This window comes from Cheilinus undulatus, linkage group 24 (assembly GCF_018320785.1).
Source record: "Cheilinus undulatus linkage group 24, ASM1832078v1, whole genome shotgun sequence".
Taxonomy (NCBI): Eukaryota; Metazoa; Chordata; class Actinopteri; order Labriformes; family Labridae; genus Cheilinus; species Cheilinus undulatus.
Window position 1 is genome coordinate 14,541,783 of NC_054888.1, and position 18,818 is coordinate 14,560,600.

At 39.4% G+C, this 18,818-nt stretch overlaps 1 protein-coding gene across 2 annotated transcripts in view; it reads right to left on the reverse strand.

The window, feature by feature from the left end:
• The window catches only part of LOC121506374 (serine/threonine kinase 11 interacting protein), a 40,798-nt gene that overhangs the window by 11,732 nt on the left and 10,248 nt on the right, over window positions 1-18,818 (reverse strand). Inside the window, exons 13-22 of one of the 2 annotated variants that reach the window (XM_041782158.1) lie at window positions 18,528-18,609; window positions 17,797-18,243; window positions 17,489-17,709; window positions 15,945-16,055; window positions 15,142-15,307; window positions 10,189-10,346; window positions 9,848-10,106; window positions 7,238-7,347; window positions 3,429-3,526; window positions 659-834 (exon numbers count right to left, since the gene is read on the reverse strand). In XM_041782158.1, coding sequence (XP_041638092.1) covers window positions 659-834; window positions 3,429-3,526; window positions 7,238-7,347; window positions 9,848-10,106; window positions 10,189-10,346; window positions 15,142-15,307; window positions 15,945-16,055; window positions 17,489-17,709; window positions 17,797-18,243; window positions 18,528-18,609 — 1,828 coding nt within the window. Of the gene's footprint in view, window positions 1-658; window positions 838-3,428; window positions 3,527-7,237; window positions 7,348-9,847; window positions 10,107-10,188; window positions 10,347-15,141; window positions 15,308-15,944; window positions 16,056-17,488; window positions 17,710-17,796; window positions 18,244-18,527; window positions 18,610-18,818 lie in introns of both variants that reach the window. The other variant, XM_041782157.1, reaches the window with a different exon arrangement.

An 18,818-nucleotide genomic window follows, 5' to 3' on the forward strand; every position in this document is an offset into this window, starting at 1 on the left:
GCCATGATTGTCGACAGAATTAAAAGGCTTGTTCTGCTCGTGTTCTGTCTCCTGTAGCTAATTTGATTAAGCAATATGGAAAAGTCCCATTTTCTGATATAATTAAGTGAATTACAATCCTTTTTTCCACACGTGTCGGGATGTTTGTCCGGTTTTCTGTGTATCGTCAAATTCATTTTCCATATTTCTCCAGACATTCCAGCTCCTGAGTGGGAGACGGAGCCCCCCCGTCTAATAAAAGGTTTTCCTCTCTGCAGCAGACGAGTAGGTCTGGGCAGGATGTACGCAACCCAATAGAGGGGAGGGGGAGACCTGCGTCACGTAGCCCACATATGGTATAGTATTAGATGGTGAAGGGAGAAGTTTTCTGTGGCATGATGCCTGCAAGAGGAACATGTTGTTCTCATACCTGCCTGAGGGACTCTACACTGCTCTATGACTTGTGTTTGAACTAAAGTAGCCAGTGCCTATTTTGTGCTATCTTCCCTTGAAGATACCCAAAGAAAAGAGCTGAAACCAGTGCAACCAGTGACGGAAAAGAAGCACAGGGTGAGTGAGTTTCTCTCCCAGGATATAAAATTTCCCTTTATGTGTTTTTCCATACGTTAAACGTGAGTTATTTTCCACTTTGCTCCTATTTGGCAGTCTTTCCTCTTACCTGTCAACAAGCCAAAGAAACGCTTGCATCGCTGGCTGTCTCTGACCAGCAGAGTATAAGCCACGCCCCCATCGAACTCCATGTGGACCGTCTGTGAACCCAACCCCACTTCCAGGAAACTGAGCTCCAGGATTGGATGGCTGTCTCGCTTCTGGAGCCAATCAGAGAGCTGGCCTCTGCTGGGAGGAGAGTGCAGAAGAGCAGGATTAAAAAGCTTTTCCTGATGCTTAGAGGTGTATGTGTTTGTCAAAGCCAAAGTTTACTCAGCACAATCCGGATGATAAATTATGTAATACCTTAATTTTCAAGGATTAACTTCAAATTAAAAGTCTCTTGCTTCACGCCAAGAACAAGAGGAGACAACCCCTATGGTCGAACTCACGCTAACTCCTAAGTCACAGCGTGAGCTCACGTCTCAGGGAACTGGATCTTGTTTTGATGAGAGAAGAAAAATTGAGAATAAAGAAGCTGAGGCAGGAGAGACGCGGAGAGGTCAATGTGTTCTCAAGATGTGACCCAGAAACCTGCACAGGTTATGCAATGTAATCCACATCCTAAAAAACGGGTGTAGGGGCTACACAGCAGTATTAAAAACCTCCTAATTGTTAACTGCAGAGTGGCGCCCTCTTTTGAATCCAAAGCAGCAGGATTTGATTACTCTTGTGATAAACTGGAAATGTGTTGCGGAAATTTCTCACTGACTTGGTTTATGCTTCAAAGATATGTTTGAAAACTGTAGAATTTATGTTTTTATTCTTTCTGGGTCAATTTCCATCTGCTGGAATCAACTCAACATGAATTTTTCCAACAGTTTCTCACCTTTTTATGCACTTTAAAACATACTTGTAGAGTTTTTTTTGTATATATTTACTTTGTATGTCCCCAAAATTAGACTGTCTTCTGTAAATCTTTCCGACAATGCCTTTCCTAATCTCCCCCACTTAAAGAAATTGTTTCTCCACCTTCTTCCTGCCATGACTTCTCCTCAGAGGCTAAAAAATAATCCTTCTCCCTGAAGGCACTACTAATAAACCATGCCTGGTTGAGTTTTATTGACATAAAGATTAATAAGGGCAAAAAAGCCTGCAAGCATCAAAACACTTTGTTTCTTGGGTCATAACATTGACTGAATCTATACAATTTAAATATGAATAAGGCAGAGGAAAGATGGTGATATAACCCTAATTCCAAAAAAGTTGGGCTGCTACGTAAATTGTAAAGTAAAACAGAAGGCAATGCAATCCAATATTTCAAAACAACAGATATCAACATATCAGATGTTGAAACTGAGACATTTTACCATTTCATGAAAAATACTAGCTCATTTTGAATTTAAAGGCAGCAACACACATTTCTGATATGTTGTTTAAGTTAAATTGTAAATAAAAAATGGGTTTATGAGATTTGCAATTCATTGCTTTCTGTTTTTTTTTGTTTTTTTTTTTCTTTTTGCATTTTCCACAGCGGCCCAACTTTTTTGGAATTGGGATTGTAGATGGTTGAATTTGTTTTTACATGTTCGTTTTGCTTGACTGATGAAGGAGATTAAAGTGTTTTAAATGTGTTGTAAAGAAGATAAAGGGTAGGAAACGGTAGGTAGAAAAGGTGGGAAACCCCATGTAGGAAAGGAGGTAAAGGTAGGAAGGTAGGTAGGAAAGGTGAGAAATGGAGGAAGGGTAGGCAGAAAAGGTAGGAAAAGGTAGAAAGGAAGGTAGGATCTGGTAGAAAAGATGGAAAGGTAGAAAAAGGTAGAAGGGTAAGTTGGAAAGGTAGGAAAAGGTGGCAGGGTAGGAAGGAAAGGTAGGAAATGGTAGAAGAGGTAGGAAGGTAGGTAAGTAGGTAGGAGGGTAGGAAAGAAGGTAGGAAAGGTAAGAGAAGCTATGAAAGGTAGGAATTGGTTAGAAGGTAGGTAGAAGAGTAGAAAAAGGTAGGAAAGAAGGTAGAAAAGGTAGGAAAAGATAGGTGGGAGGGTAAAAGAGGTAGGAAGGTAGGTAGGAAGGTAGGAAAAAGTAGGAATGAAGGTAGGAAAGGTAGGGAGGACAGGTAGGGAAAGGTAGGTAGGAAAGGTAGAAAAGGTAGGGAGGTAGATAGGAAATGGTAGAAGGGGTAGGAAGATAGGTAGGTAGGAGGGTAAAAATAGGTAGGAAAGAAGGTAGGAAAGGCAGGAAATGATAGGTAGGAGGGTAATGGAAGTAGGAAGGTAGGTAGGAAGGTTAGAAAAAGGATGGTAGCTAGGAAATGTAGAAAAGATAGGAAGGTAGGTAGAAAAGGGTAGGAAGAAAGGTAAGAAAAGGTTGGAGGATAGAAAAAGGTAGGAAAGGAAGCAAATGATTGGTAAGAAAAGGAAAGAGAAGGCTGGAAATTTGGTAGGAAAGGTGAGAAAAGGCAGGAGGATTGATAAGAGAGGTAGGAAGCTTCATCCTGCTCATTTTTTGATCATGCTGTTTTGCCTGGTGTTAAAAGTCATCGTTGTTACCATTGTTTAGGTTTACTTCACATATATATTCTGCTTTTTCATCATATAGTTAGAGAGATTATCAAATAATGAGCATCCAGGAGCAGGTCTAGGAGAATTCTTAGAATCATGCAGTTTCTAAGAGTTTCCCCTCAGAGTTAAGGCTAAGGTTCTTATAAAGATAAAAGGCATTTAGCTCCTAAGGTGAAAACAGTTAAGAGTGGTGAGGGGGAGTTTTAAGAGGCTTTAGAGTTGCTCAAGGAGAGGAATAAATAGAGGAAGACAGAGGGATATGTGAAGTGCTGCTGAACTCACTGTGTTTCTGACATCATTTCCAAGAAGTAGATCCTCTTGTTTGACACCACCAGCAGAGAGGGAACCTCGCCTGGTTCACCAAATTTGACAGCTGACATCTAATAAGCACAAAACAGAGAAGCACAACATTAAAATGAGTAATGCTCATTGTTTGTTGCAAAAAAACCAGAGTTTGAGCTATTCTCTCTTGGGAATTCTGTTTAAAGCCTATTGACAAACATCATAAGGCTAAACCAGATTTTTAGGAGTTCTTTAGGGGTTTAAAATCTTTCTCTGAAACATCACAAGAGGAACAAGTGAAACAGTGAGGAGGCCTGTCGCTGGATAAACAAACACGACTAAGATGAATAGAGCGCGACCTCCTGTTTCCAGCTGTGTTTCACTCCGGCTCGTTCCGCTCTTTGCTCCTCGTCCAGGTGTCCGACAGAGAAAAGGCAAAAGGCTGCTGGTTTGAAGAGCTCCCAGGATGCATTTCATATTAAAAGGAGGCAGGAGAGCAGCTTAGAAGAAGACGACTTTGCGGCTGAATGGGCTCTCCCGGAGCTTTGACAGAGAGCAAACCACAGCCTAAGAGTTGTAGGTCTTAAAGTTGTCACCACTCATTAAACTGGAATCTTTCCCCCCATCAGGGAGGTATGATAAAGGAGATTTTAAAACCGCAATAACAAAAGAAACAATAACAGCAACATAAAAAACAATATGCAGCTAAATTTGAGCGATCAGTCACAGGCTGCTGTCAGGGAGAAATACTGCAGAGTCTGGTAATAATACGGTTTTAATAACAGCTCCAGTAGAGAATTAAAGGCCCTGAAAACAGATTTTTTCATGCACTTCATGCTGGGAACGATGGAGTCCTACACAAACAGACTGTTTGCTGCCAAAGTTAGATGAGCTTTGGTTATTTTAGTGGTGAATTTCTGATTTTGTCCTGGCTTGTTCTGTTGGTTTTGAAGGATGGAGCTCAGCTGGAAAATATGTGATGCCATGCCTTTACAAAGGAATGGTATGATTTAAAATGACCCGGCATGAGGAGAAACTAAATGGACAGTGCAGAACAATGACATGACTTGCTTAAATCAAAAATGATGCAATATTATATCCTTCAAAATAAGATGCTGCTTTCATGAGGCTGTCCTTGAATACGACATAAACCAATACAGGATACATTGAAATTCAACAGGAAGTGGCACGATGTGAGAGGATAGGACAGGGAGCTGACAATGCCGGGCCCTTTTTTAAATGACTCTGAGTTTCCATACCACAGTCAGAAAGTACCTTTATACAAATTCTGCACTTTAGCTCCAACAAGAGAAGCAGCAGTGCTTTGAAGATGCACTTACAGCTCAATACCGTCAGATCTGCCATGGTTCCAAAAGAATTATTTGAGTTTAAATAAAATAGCTTAAAATTTAAAAAACAAACACACAAAAAACAAGTTTCAACCTTGTGGTGATGATAAAAATCGCAGTCATTAAGCCTTAATTTTCACAAAAATGATTTATTAACTTTTGATACTTTTAAAAAAACCGAAACAATATGAAATGAAACTAAACGATATGATACAATAGAGTGGAATGGGATACAATAAGACACAATTTGATACAGAACAGTAGGATTGAATTGGAAAAGACACATTTGGGTTGCGATGCCATACCAGACCGCACGGATACCACATGTGGTATGATATGACATGATATGATTGGATGTAATACGATACAGTAAGACACTGGCTCCCAACCTGGGGTCCGGGTACCCTTAAGGGGGGCGCCAAAGATCTCTTCGGGTTGCGGGGCTCTGTCTGCTCTGACCTTGTCATAATAAGAAGTACAAATATTCTTTTATACTATGATGAAAAAAATGATGTATGAAAGAGAATTAGGCCAACCCTAAAATATAAAACACATAAGATAATCGGTTGTTAAAAAAAAAAAAAAAAAAAAAATTAAGAAAAATAGATTTGAGATAATAAAGTTTTATATTTACAAGAGCTAGACTCAGATTTCCAGGATTTCAAAACTCAAAGCTCTTGGTATTATAAAGTCAAAATTTCACATTTTTAAAGTCATAATTTTATGACATTGTAAAGTAAAAAAAAAGCAGGGGCTGAATTCTGAATTTGGGTCCAACCTGAGGGCCAACCAGGTCAACATTTAACCATAAACTGCCAACCTCATTTTCACCAGCAATGAAATATGGGGGAAAAACCTCAGCACTGATTTTAAAAAAATGATTTTGAGATTGAAAAAAAGTCAAAATGATAAATTTAAAGGTTTAAAGTCTGAGATAAAAAAATTCAACTTATTAGCTCAAAAGGTTAAAACATAGCATTTAAAGTCAAAATAATGTTTTTAAAAGGCAAACATATCAGAATTTTTAAAATCACAATTTTTAATGGTCAAATGAGATAAATTTAAAAATCATTACTTTAAAACATCAAAGCATGAGAAAAATGTTTACATTTTGAGTTTTAATGGTCAAAATATTACTTAAAATTAAAAATTGAGGACACAAAAGGTCAAATTATGAGATAAAAGTCATAGTAAGGAGCTAAAAGGGACAAAATGTGAGAAAAAAATCAAAATTGTGAGTTTAAGAAGTCAAAATATTATTAAAAAATATATAATTGAGGATCTAAAAGGTCAGAAAGTAAGATAAAAGTCAAAATTGTGAATTGAAAATTTCAAAATATGAAATAAAATGTCAAAACCGTAACTTTCCGTCATAACTTTAACTTTAATAAAATTAAGAATATGAAACGAAAACAGATTTTTTTCTTCATCAAGTTGTTTTAACTTTTTATGTATTTTCATTTTTATGACTTAACAAGCATATTTTAAATAATCAGGGTTGAATTTGCATTTTTAAACAAGAAAATCTGCCGACCTCACAATGGGCCAGTTATAATAAAATATGATATGATCTGGTGGGCCGGGGAATAACTGTACCACGGGCCGGATTAGGCCCCTGGGCCTTGAGTTTGACACCCCTAGATTAAGGTTTTAACTGTAAGACATGCAAAGAAAAATGGCTTCAACTGGTCAAAACATTTGTCCGTTTTCAATTTTGTAATATAAAAAACTTCTAAGTTTAAAGTTTGAGATTTTTTTAAGATTCTAGACTTCTTCAACTTGTAAATTTTTATTTTTTTTCCCCAAATTAACATTATTTTTAGAGGTCTTGATCCATTGCAATAATGGATAGTTTATCTTTAGATCTTTTTCTAATAACAAGTGTATGTAAGCCTATTATGTTAAGATTTTGTTAATTAAAAACTGTTACGATTGATGTTTGATTTTTACAAGGTGGGGCTTAGCTTTTCTTAGGTACAACAAGGGAGGCCCTGAGGTAAAAAGCACAGGGTTGGGTATCATTTGGGTTTTACCTGAACCCGGTGCTGAATCTGTACTTTTTCTACAGAGCCGCTGCTAAACGGTGCCTGAATTGATACATCCGAGAGAAAAATGTGTTAAAAGTCAGTGGGCGAATAAAAGCTCTCTGGGTGTCATAAATGATTTGTAGAAATAAGATGCCAATCCAACACAGGAGAAGAAAAGGAAGCCCGTTTAAGGTGACATATAATCAAATTCCATAACGTATTTCAGCCTTCAAATAAAGACCCGACATGCCGGAAACTGCTCGTCAGGTTAATATTCATATTTTTGTTTCAGCAGAAAACTGCCATTTTAAAGAAGAACATGCAGTTTCACTGTGGGTTTCTTGCTTAATTATTTGTCATAGTTTTGCATACTGAATGTCATAGAGATAAACGTGAATTAAGCTTTCCTGGACTTTTAATGTGCATTCCTCACCTTTAGAAAAGAATGAAGGTGCTCTTCTCCTTCAAAGACCTCCACATCCAGGAAGAGCTGCAGCCGGTGATCCACGGCCTTGTAGTCCTCAGTGAGGAGGTCCAAACCATCTACAGACAAATGGACAGTCGGTTAGCCTTTAATAACTCAAACTGAACATTCCTATTTTTTATTTATTCCCTCAAATGATACCTTACATTAATAGTTCAGCCATAGTTTCCTGGCAGTGATGTTTGACTTTCATAAAAGCATATTTGTTCAAAACTTTGGCCTCATTTTGAAGCCAGCAGGCCTCAAGCAGAAAGGCATTTAAAGAGCAATAAATCGACCACCGAACAGCAATGAAGGCTTTATTAACACTGATTAACGGTTGAAGCTGCCTTGAAATGACAGAGCCAGAGCTGCAGAGGCCAAAACATGCATTTTAAGAGATTAGAGATTAGATTAAAAAGGCCTCAAGGTGAAGGTAGGCACCACAAACACACAAGACAAAGAGCTTTACAGAAAGACAAAGACTTGTGCTCTCCTCTTCAACAATAGGAGCACTGTACCACCAGAGGAAGACAGGCTATATTCAGTGACAGCGCTTCAGCGTCGTCTCCAGTGTGAGACTGCGGTTTCACAGGGGCAGATTACATGCTATTGGCACCGCAGCTCCACCATATAAAAAAGGAAAAGTCATAGAAAGCTATTATTAAGACTCGGGCCGTCCTTCTCTTCGGCTTTCATTCCTTTCCCATCACATCCAGTAATGATTCCAATCTGTCTTGTTGCACATTTAGTGTGCGGTTTGTCTAAAAATGGCAGACAGATGTTCAGTCAGAGAGTTGGGATGCTTTCACAGAGATACAAAGAGCTTCTCTAAGTCTGAAAAACCCAAATATTTCCCATCTTTTAAAACAAATCTCTCATAAGACAAGATGTAAACCATGCTTGATGTGTTTCACATTGACCGTATGAGCTGCAACATTCAAATTTAGTCATAAGATACTGTTTTATTTTACTGCTGTTTGGGCTTTCCTCCAATAAAACTCACTCCTGCCAATTTCCTAAAGTTATTATGGATGTAAAATATGTACAGCCGGGTTCATTTTGCTATTAATCTAATTTTTATACAGTTTAAGCTGTCAGTTTCTTGGATTGAGCTCCTAAAATGTGACGATTTGCTGTTTAATATCACTGTAAATCAAAAATCATTTGGTTGAAAGCAATCTTAAACATGTAATTTATGAGTTTTATCATCATTTTTCATGTGATTTAGCTTGGTGTTGTTTGTGTTTTTAATGCTGGTTTTACTGCATTCCCTTTCTCTGATACTTGGGAGTTATTTTGACTAATAATTAAAGGGCACTAACGTAGTTTCTGCTGTCTCCTCACAGTCAGAAGATGCTGGGTTTTAATCCGCTGACAGAATGAATGAAAGGATGGAAACAGCGATCGTGTGTTGAAGGAAAGAAATGCACACTGAGGTTGGACCGGTTTGAAACACACGCAGCGAAAGCAAAACATGAAGTATTTAGTTAGAGTGTAAAAAAAAGCTTTTTTTGCAGGGTTCATCGAGTTCAATCCAAGAGGCAAGACGAAATATTCTAATAAAGCACAGACTGACATTCAAAGCTGCTAATGGCAGTTTCTTCCACATGAAAAGTTTCTTCTTTTATTTTTTGAAATCCAGCTTGAAACCTCAAAGAAAACAGGTGCTATGACGAAAAAGCATTCTGTGGAAAGCATCAAGCACGTGTTCCTGCCTTTGCTGTGCCTACAATGAAAGCCTGAGGCAGAAAGAGAAGAAAAAAACAGAACAAAGCCAGCATCAATGACAGCAGAATGACATGGATTATTACAGATGTAGCATAAAGGAGGAGCTGGGGTGGAGGAAAGTTGCTAAAAACAGCTTGCAGAGGAAGCAGCAAAACTTAAATATTGCTGTTTGAGTAAAATTAGCCAATAGTGTACTAAGAACGAATCAGCTTGCGTGAGATCAGCTCAACTGGATAACATGGCAGCGCTAGACTTTATAGCCTGCCTGAACTAACTATTTTGGGCTTTTTTTTTGGTATTTTAAGTAAAAAAACAGTTGTTGATTTTGACAACAATGGCTTTTGAACCACTGCCCTAGTTTGGTTTCTTCAATGTTCCAAACCCATTCTAAAACAAGCTGTATTTATAATCTTACCGCTTCAAGTATTACTGTAAAGTACTGTACAGTCTAAGTCACCTGGGTGTAAAACCTGTTTGAAAGGTCAAGGGGAAAAAAATTTAGAAAAGCAATCCTGATCAAGTGGACTAGGGTCCTGTAAGGTGCAATGGGTTTGCATTTGCAACCAGACTTTGGGCTAAAGTGTACTTGGATCAAAGCCCAGGCCCCTAATGTGAAAAGGCTAGACTATTTTTAAAGTACTTCGAGCAGAAAATGATAAAAATTCCCAATGATATGATGTCATATTAATGCCACCTGAAGCAGATAACTCACAGCTAGATTTACCTTAAGCTTCATATATTTTAGAAATTTCAAATTATCATGAGTCATCTACAAAATAAAAGAAATTTCAAAGCTTTTTAAGACCATCAAAAGCCTGGATAAAGAGTGTTAACAGTGTAGAAACCAACCGTTCAGTTCCGACCTCCCTGCAGGTTGTGCTTGGACTTCAGGTGGTGTAACACTAACAGCGTTGTAGCGGTAGCTCCCTGCCAGCTCCTCTTTACTTTGGCACTCAGTGTTGTAGAAGACGCTGGAGCTGGCGGCGTCGCCCTGCTCGTCCCCGATGTAGAAGGTGCTTCCGTGGGCGGTGACGAAAGTTTGATCCTCTGTGTTCGCCGTAGATTCAAGTAAAGGACTGCTGCTGATGCTGGCGTCCGTGTCAGCATCCTGATATAAAAACAAAGGAAAAGGTGAGATTATGAACGGAAAAGTTTGGGAGTAAATGACACACTAGGATGAAAAAACAGACCTTATTGATGCTGCGTGTGCTCTGGGTTTTTTCAAGGTGATCGTCTTCGCTGTCCGGCCTTGACGTGTGACGGATCGGTGTGCTTGTGTAGGGAGAGGACTGTGCGGCAAGCTGGACTATGTGATCGCTACCACAGTCTGGACAAACATTACTGCTTCCTGAAAAAATAAATATAAAAAACTGAAGTAAAAAACTACAATTTAATGATGCTTAAAGTCTCTAAACCATTCACATGGAGCAGGAAATGCTCTTCCTAATGTCTCGTTTGGTTGACTTCAGTGCTCTCGGCTAGATTATGAGTTGTTTTATGAACATCTTGTTTTCAAGGTTTTATTTGGAAAGGGTAATCAAAATGAAAGGTTTGACTGTGCTGCTTTTTATCAATGTAAACCAGTGGTTCTCAACTGGTTGGGTCCCGGGACCCACCATCAACTCCTCAAGGAACATTGCGACTCAAATTTTGGAGATTTTATTTGGTCAATCACATGTATTTTATAAAAAAAATAATAGAGCTTGGGCCTAAAACAGTACCAAAGGTGTAATAAAACAATGAAACAGGTCAAAACATGCAGGTTTTATAGAATCACACAGACAACTTGGCACCATTTTTTTCTCAGGCAGACATCCGCAACCCACTGAAAAGAGATCACGACCCACTTTTGGGTTTTGACCCACCAGTTGAGTAATGTAAACTGTTAGATTTTTGCCACCGCTATTCCCCTTTATAATGTGAGTTTCATCAACTTATCACAGTTTGTCATGATTTTAGGACTGATTATTTGGGGCCAAATATAGAAAAAATGCATTTTTCAAGTTCTGGAGGAAACATGAAGTTTGATGGTCGGATGCTGTGATGTCACTTTCCGTGATGTTGACTTATCTCCAGTGATTGGCTGAAAAAACTCTTCTGGTTCTATTGTATCACAGAGAGCTGTCAACCTAAGTGATTACATACGGTTCTGTCATCTGTCTAGACACTGACAGCCAAATTGCCCATAATGCCAGAAAAATGACAAAAATCTATGCAGAAATTCCTTTATTCCGATCAAGTTTCTTCTTTTTTGTGTCTGCAGGGCATAAATTTTAGCTCCCCACAAGCAAACACTCGTCTCAGTCCAGACACGCGCATATGAAAAAGGTATTTATTGCCTGACATCTCCTCCTAAGCACACTAACAAAGGAGCACGGTTCCAAAGAATCCCTGAAACATCTGTAGCACAAAGCCTGCGTGCAGCCCGTGCATGCCGGAGCAGGTCCTAATGTTGGGTTTGGTTGAAAGGCGAAGGAGGCGGCTGCTGGGAGCGCAGGGTGCTATCTGTCTGCTGCTGATTATAGAGGTGGGAACCCGGCTCGGCAATAAAAAGAGAGGAGATAACTCCACGGATGCTTCTATTGGGTTCATTTGAGAGCAGAGCTTTGTTTTGGGAAAAAATGCAGAAGAGCGTGATAGCAGAGGAGGAGTCGATGCTAAATGTTTTACTTATTTTTTGCATGAATGTGACGACGTGCCAGGTGTAATGTTTGACTTCCTTCTGAACACACTTGTTCAAAAGCAGCGCAAGAAGACAAAAAAGCATGAGAGTATGATTCTAATGGAAAAAATTAAAGATACATGCTTCTCTTAAGGATGCTCGAGAGTATGTGACTCATGAGAGAGTGTGCGTGACTCAGTATGACGGATGAATCAGTAATTAGCTTTCTTTGGTGCGTGTGGGATTGTTTGAAATTCATGGATGAAAGATTGAGATATAAACTTAAGCCAAACATCCCATCGCTCAGGCAACCTATCAACCTAAGAGGAGGCCATTTCTTGTTGTCAGTTGTTCTTTATTTTGGTTTTTAGTGATTTTTTTTAAACAACTCTAACCTTATTTGGATGTTTCTTTAAACATGTGGTCACTTAGAAGAGAACAAAAGTGATGTCTGTTGAAAACCACTTTATTTAATTTGATCTTTCACTCATAACTTTAATGAAAAGTCGATTTTTCTGCTTTTGTTGTTGCCCGTTTTCCATCTGTGAACTATCTTGTATTTGCCCAAAGTTGCTTTTTGGTCCTGTGGGCAATTTGCCTTTCAACACCATCATTTTAATTGCTAGAATTCCCCCAACATCTTGCTGATAAAAAGCAGAAAATGCAATGCTTACCAAAATTGCACACTCATGGGCACCAATTTAGCTCATTTGGTAAAGCAGGCGCCCATGTACAGACACCATAGTCTTAAATGCACTGATTGCGGGATCCTTTACCACTCTCGGTGCACGCCCCTCCCAACCCTCTCATCCCATATTGTCCATGTCCTATCAAATAAAGGCAAAAAGCACCAAAATAAGAGAGTCCCTTTTGAATCCCCAATTCAGAGGATTTGAACTACATGCATGAAAGTCACCACACATATGTACCATGTCCAGACAAACAAAAAAACGTATTCACTGTCTTTTAAATTAATGTTCAGTAAGTGTGCCATCAGCAGTTAAGGGTCAAGTTTTCTGGCCGATTTGCAGGTGTCACAACTCCTCTAAGAGGTTTCATTGGATTGACTCCAGAAATCCCCCCCCCCATTCAAGACAAATAAGAGATCTTTAGTTGTGCTAATTCAAAGTTTAAGGCTGCAATCAGGTGCCAAAGTTGAAGAGCAAATCTTGGCACTGTGCCAAAAATGTAATTGATTATATCTCTGCAGCAGTGTTATTTCATCGACTAAAACTATGACTAAAAATGTTCGTTGTTGGCCCTTTTTTCCATGAAAAAAACTAGACTAAGACTAGCTAAAAATAGATCTGTGATGACTAAAACTGACAAAAAGTAAGTTTAGATTGGTCAAGATGACAAAAAAACTAGACTAAAATGTAATTTATTTTTCGTCAGACATTCTTAATTTGTGATATTTCTCCATTGTGGGTAAATCTGTAAAAAAACAATGTATCTGTATCTATTCTGCCCCTCAGCTGTAGAAAGCAGAGACCCCAGGTTAGGCAGAGTGCACAGAACACACCACCAGGACTTGGTACTAGATTTAGGCAAGAGAATAAATGCTTGGACTAAAAGTCAAGACTAAAATGTGAGGACTTTTTATGGACTAAAACTAGACTAAAATGTTTGGGAGTTTCCATCGACTGAAACTAGACTGAAACTAAAAAGGGTAGAAATGACTGCTCTGCAGTGCCTTGGTCAATCATCACTAAACTTCAAAGCCCTGAATACATTTCTATTCAGACTATCTCATTTTGTCACAGCAACCCCTGCTGCCAACAGGAAGTGACTTTTTCAAGGTTATGATTTCTCATTTCTACATAGCTGGTCAGATCTTTAACACCTTTGCCATGCTGTCATTAAAAGGTAAAAGCCCTGCCTCTAATCCTATCACTGTGCAATTTGTCGAATGCCATAAAACAGGAAGTAGTTCTTTAATAGGCTTAATATGCTTGTACAACTACCACATTTTACACACATGACAAGTAAAGGTCAAATTTTGCCGGTTTTCTGGGCGATTCACAGGTGTCACATCTGGAGCAACTCCTCTGAGGGATTTCCTCGTATTGACTCCAGAAATTTTTCCCTCATCGTAGACAAATGAGAGATCTTAAGCTGTGCAAACTGTTAGTTTTCATCAAAGGAAATGGCCGAGATCAGTTTCCAAAGTTAAATAGTAAATCTTGGCACTGTGCCAAAAATGTAATTGGTTATATTGCTGCAGTGCTTATGTCAATCCTGAACAAACTTATTGGCCATGGTAACACTCCCAGACTCCCACATTCAAATACAGTATTCCTCAGTTCTTTACAGCCCCCCCTACTGCCAACAGGAAGTGACCTTTTAGGGTTATGATTTCGCATTTTTAAATGGTTGGTCAGATCTTCCTCTAAATTAGTGTGGAACATCCTAATACCTTAACCATACTGAAATCCAAAGGTGAAAGGCCGGCCTCTAATGCTGTAACAGCAGAATTGCCTTGGACGCCATGAAAAAAGGAAGTAGCTCTTTGGCAGGTTTAACAGGCTGGTACAGTCACCAAGTTTAATAACAAATGACTAAGTTAATAAGTCTTACATACCTTTAGATTTTGATGGATAGCTGTGGCTTAATGGCTAAGTGGTACCCCCTATAATATTTTCAAAAATCAGCCCTTGCTGCATGGATTATATAAATCCCAAACATATACATCTCTGGCCTCTAGGACCAATGCCAAAATACAAACAGGAAGTACAACATTTTCTTTTCAACTTCTAGAAAATGGCTGTTTTGCTTTACACAAAGGTTCTATATCTGACCAAACTTCTCCTTGGGGCGCTATCTGATTGCCTACATATATGTTATGCCTATTCTAGACAAGATGGCGATTTACAGTTCTGTGCACACAACATGCAGGTTGGTGCATGTGTGGGATTATCTGAAATCTATGAATGACATATTAGGATATAAACATAAGCCAAACATTGCATTGCTTGGGCAACGTATCCACCTAAAAGCAGCCCATTTTATCACGTCAAACGTTTTTCATTTTGCTTTTTGTGTGTTTTTCTGTTTTTTTATTGGAGATGTCTTTCAACATGTGGTGGCTAAGAAAAGACCAAAGCTAGTGAATGTTTAAACCACTTTGTTTAACCCTTTTTTAACTCAAAAATTTAGTTTTGTCTGTCTTCTATCTGTGGAGTGCTTGAATTAGTTGTTTGTTCCTGTGGGCAATTTTACCTCTCAACATGACCATTTTAATTGCTAGGATGCCCAGAACATCTTGCTAGTTAAAAAGCAGAAAATGCAACATTTTACCCATAAAAAATAGCAAAAGAAAGAAAAATTACATGAAATTTGGCGTCAACATTTAAACCAGACAATTTTATGCAAAAGTTCAAACAAAGATGCCTACGCATGCATTACACAAGCATCCCCTTGTCTCTGTTTTTCCATGTTTAGCCCCAAGGCTACAGTAAAATTCCTCTCTTAACCCTCTTACCTTCATCGCCATCATCCTTGCCCCTCCCTCCCGCCTCCTCCTCGCCACTCCCTGCCATGAACTCTGACCTGCAGCGGAGGCACTGCAGATGGATGCGGCTGGGGCGTAGCTCAGAGTCGCGCCGCTGGTTTTCTTCCGCCACGTGAGAAAGCACATCGGTCAGAGCCTGAAAGCAAAAGCAGGATATCTGATGCTCTTTTTCCATGTTTTTTTTGGCCCTATATGAGCTTAATTTTTGCAGCTGTAAACAAGTATGTACAGGAGTTAAATGAAACTAAAAGAAAAAAAAAATCAGTAAAACTTCCTGACATTTTAAAGGTTTACATCATAGTTGGCATGATCAAGAGTTAAAGTATTCATAGGGCTTTTAGACTTGTCACTTCAGCTATGTTGGTGTTTATAAAACCTAATTCCCAGACAGCTAACCGCAAATCTGCAAAAACAACATCACATCCTGGAATTGGTATTGGCTTTGTGTGTCAAAATTAAATCTGGCACACTTCAGTTGTTACACAATATGAGGGGACCAGAATCGTAAACAAGGTAGTAAACATGGTACAGAATGTGCTGCTCCATGCTGACGTCACATTTAAAACACAGGAGAGGAGAGTGTGGCCAGTGAGCATGACTAGACACATCCAAGAAGTCAGTGGGTGGGTGTTTGTTTCATGCACATGGGCTGAATGTGAGTTACTTCACTTGGATGGGTCTCAATACCATGTTTGCACTTCTAATCCATGTGTCACCTAGATAAAAGTTATCATTTTTCACAAACATAGAAGGATTCATCAGTGTGTTAGAACCTGCAGGGCCTGCTGTGGGTCGTCATCCAGCAAGACGTAGCATCTCCTCCTCTTCTCACTGCTGATGTAGTCGAACTGAAGCTCTACAGCTGGAAGCATCTCTTCTTTTTCCTGAGAGAAAGCAACAAGATTTACCATAGTTACAAGAAAACCAAAATCGTCTACTACCTGTGCCCTATTGCACACCTGGCACTGGTTTCCAATTTCCTCTTAACGCACCTTCCAAATGATTTTACACGCACATTTCTGAGAAATGAATCTTCATTACCAGACGTGACTATGACTGCTGATGGGTTTATAGACTGGCTTTCATTCAGATATTGCTTAACCCTCTGAGCCCTACGCTATATTCTTAGCCATTCTTTCTCACCTGGATTTCGTTAAATTGCTTGTGAAACATCAACCCTGTGGTGTACAGACAAGATCTAAACATCCTCTTGCTCAGGGCAACCTGGGCTTTAAGAATATGTATGCTGCATATGTCCTGTGAATTTTTAAAAAGTTCTGAAACTATAAAGACAAAAAAAGGACACAGAAATTAAAACTCGAATGTATTAAACATAATAAACATAAATGACGAAGCCTTTTTTGCATAAACTTCCCATCTCTGGGGACTGAAAAGTTAAAAAAAGATTATTTTGTGACAAAAAGTCTTAAAAATATTAATATATTTACAAAATAAGTTTTTTGAATTAGCTTCTATGAGTCATTATTCACAGCAGTTCCTGTCTGCAGTGACAGAGGGACACGTCACAGCCTCTCTGTGTCTCCTCTCCATTAAAAACTCCTCAGGCTGTCTCATCCAGTTTCAAAGTATTAAAGCATGTCAGTTTTGGAAAAACATGACGTGATGACAGAACAGCCTGCCATTGGTTGTCACAGCCCGTCACACTGCATTGTGGGAAAATTATGGTGGCTAATCCTAAAGCTAACTGCATGAATGGATTAAAGTTGGACTAAAAAACAGATAAAAAAGGACAGTCAATGTTGGAATTACTGGTGTGGATTTAATCTTTGAATGCCCTAGAAAGTCACCCAAGTTCCAGGCTTGCTAGGAAAGCCTCAGTTAGAGCCACAAAGGCATGGATAGCATCTTTAGAATAGCAAAACAGAGGGTTTCCAGAGGAATAAAAAAGGAACATTTGCTTGGAGAATCGGCAAGACAATAACAGGAGCAATATCGTATGTCAAAAAATATGTGAAACTGCTGGTTAGTAGAGAAAGAAGCAAGTTTTGAGAAATATATAAAAAAAAAGATGTATAACTAGCTGAAAATGGCAAACTGTTGTTGTTTAGCAATTCAAACATTAATTTGCATGTTAACAGACATGCTTTTTATTTAATTATGCCTTCTAATGTTTCACTTAAATGCGCAAGTATGTTTCAAACTGCCAAGACAGTCTGACTGCCCTTCATATCAAACTAATACATGACTTGTTTTAGCAGGTTAGCTTGTAAGCAAACCTAGAACACGATTATATCTCCCTGAAATCTATCGCACACTTACTCTGTGAACGAGCATCCTCCTCTCTCCCTTTCCTTACCCCTCTTGTCCACGCGGCCTCCGTCGTCTCCACCCTTGCCAAGCTGCCCAGCTCCAGCCGACACCTCTCCTGTCCTCGCTGCATGTCCACCTCCAACATCAGGCCTTGTTTGACACACAGGAACACCTCCCTCCTCCTCCTCTTCTTCTCTCCGTTGTCTGCCACGTCGTCTTCCTCTTTGTCAGATAAGACGCCCACAAGCAGAGGGTGACACAGGTCCACTGAGACACAGAAAAGGGAGGATATTACGTTGTTATTTTTGCATAAATTTTGATTGTACACAAACTTCATATTTCTGATTTCCCTACCTCCTAGATCTTCCTCCTCTTCTTCTTCTTTGGTGTCTCTACTCTCCCTCCTCACTGACCTTTGAGACTCTACACTCGGCTCATGTGCTGCTTCCTGGTTCACCTGGCCGTCCACTGTGCTGTCCTCCAGCGTGGACTCTGTGGGCCGCGAGCTATGCCCCACCCACTGCAGCGTGGACTCTGTCTCCAGGTCTGCGTCCGGGTCTGACGTTTCCAGCTTGGGCTCTGAAGAGAGCAGCGGAGGGGGGAGGACCTCTGGGACTTCCATGGACAATGGAGACGGCTGGTGCCCGTTGCTGGCACTGAGGCCGTTTTGGAGGGGCTGGTTGGTGTCATTGGAGGGGGGAGCGCCATCGAGATGGTGCTGGTACCTCAACCAATCCTCACCCATCTGGTCTCTGAAGCTGGACATGCGCTCGATGTCCTGCTGGTGGGGGAGGACGATGTCTAGTGGAGAAATAACATTAAAATTCATGTTTAGACATTTACTTAACTTAGCTTTAATGTGATCAGCAGCCCCTCTTGTTTTTATGTTCATACCATGAAAAATTAGGTCTATCAGGACTTGCTAGGTTCATGTGGCTTAAATTCTAAGGAATATTTTAGATGAGATAGAAGACAAATGCATGTGCATAGATATACGTTTTTGCAGTGTACAAGTAAAAGTCTACACTGAAAGGGTCAAATCTGAGGAGAAAAAGGGCAAAATTTTGAAACACTTTAAAACCCACCCTGTGTGGACGATCGTGGCTTGGACTCATAATCGGTGTCACTAGGCTCAGATATGCTCGCTCTCCGCACTTTCACTTTACTCTGCAAAATAAAAATGTGTTAAGACATGAATATATTTAGAAAAAAAAAAACACTTTTCAGTCAGTAAATTATAAAATATATACTATTGAATAGAGATTTACACAATGAGAAAGGTCTTAGAATTTAAAGTTTGACAAGTTTCAAACATGTCAGGAAAATGTGTGCCATTAGTCATAAATCAAAATCCTGAATTTTTTAAAGCATTTATG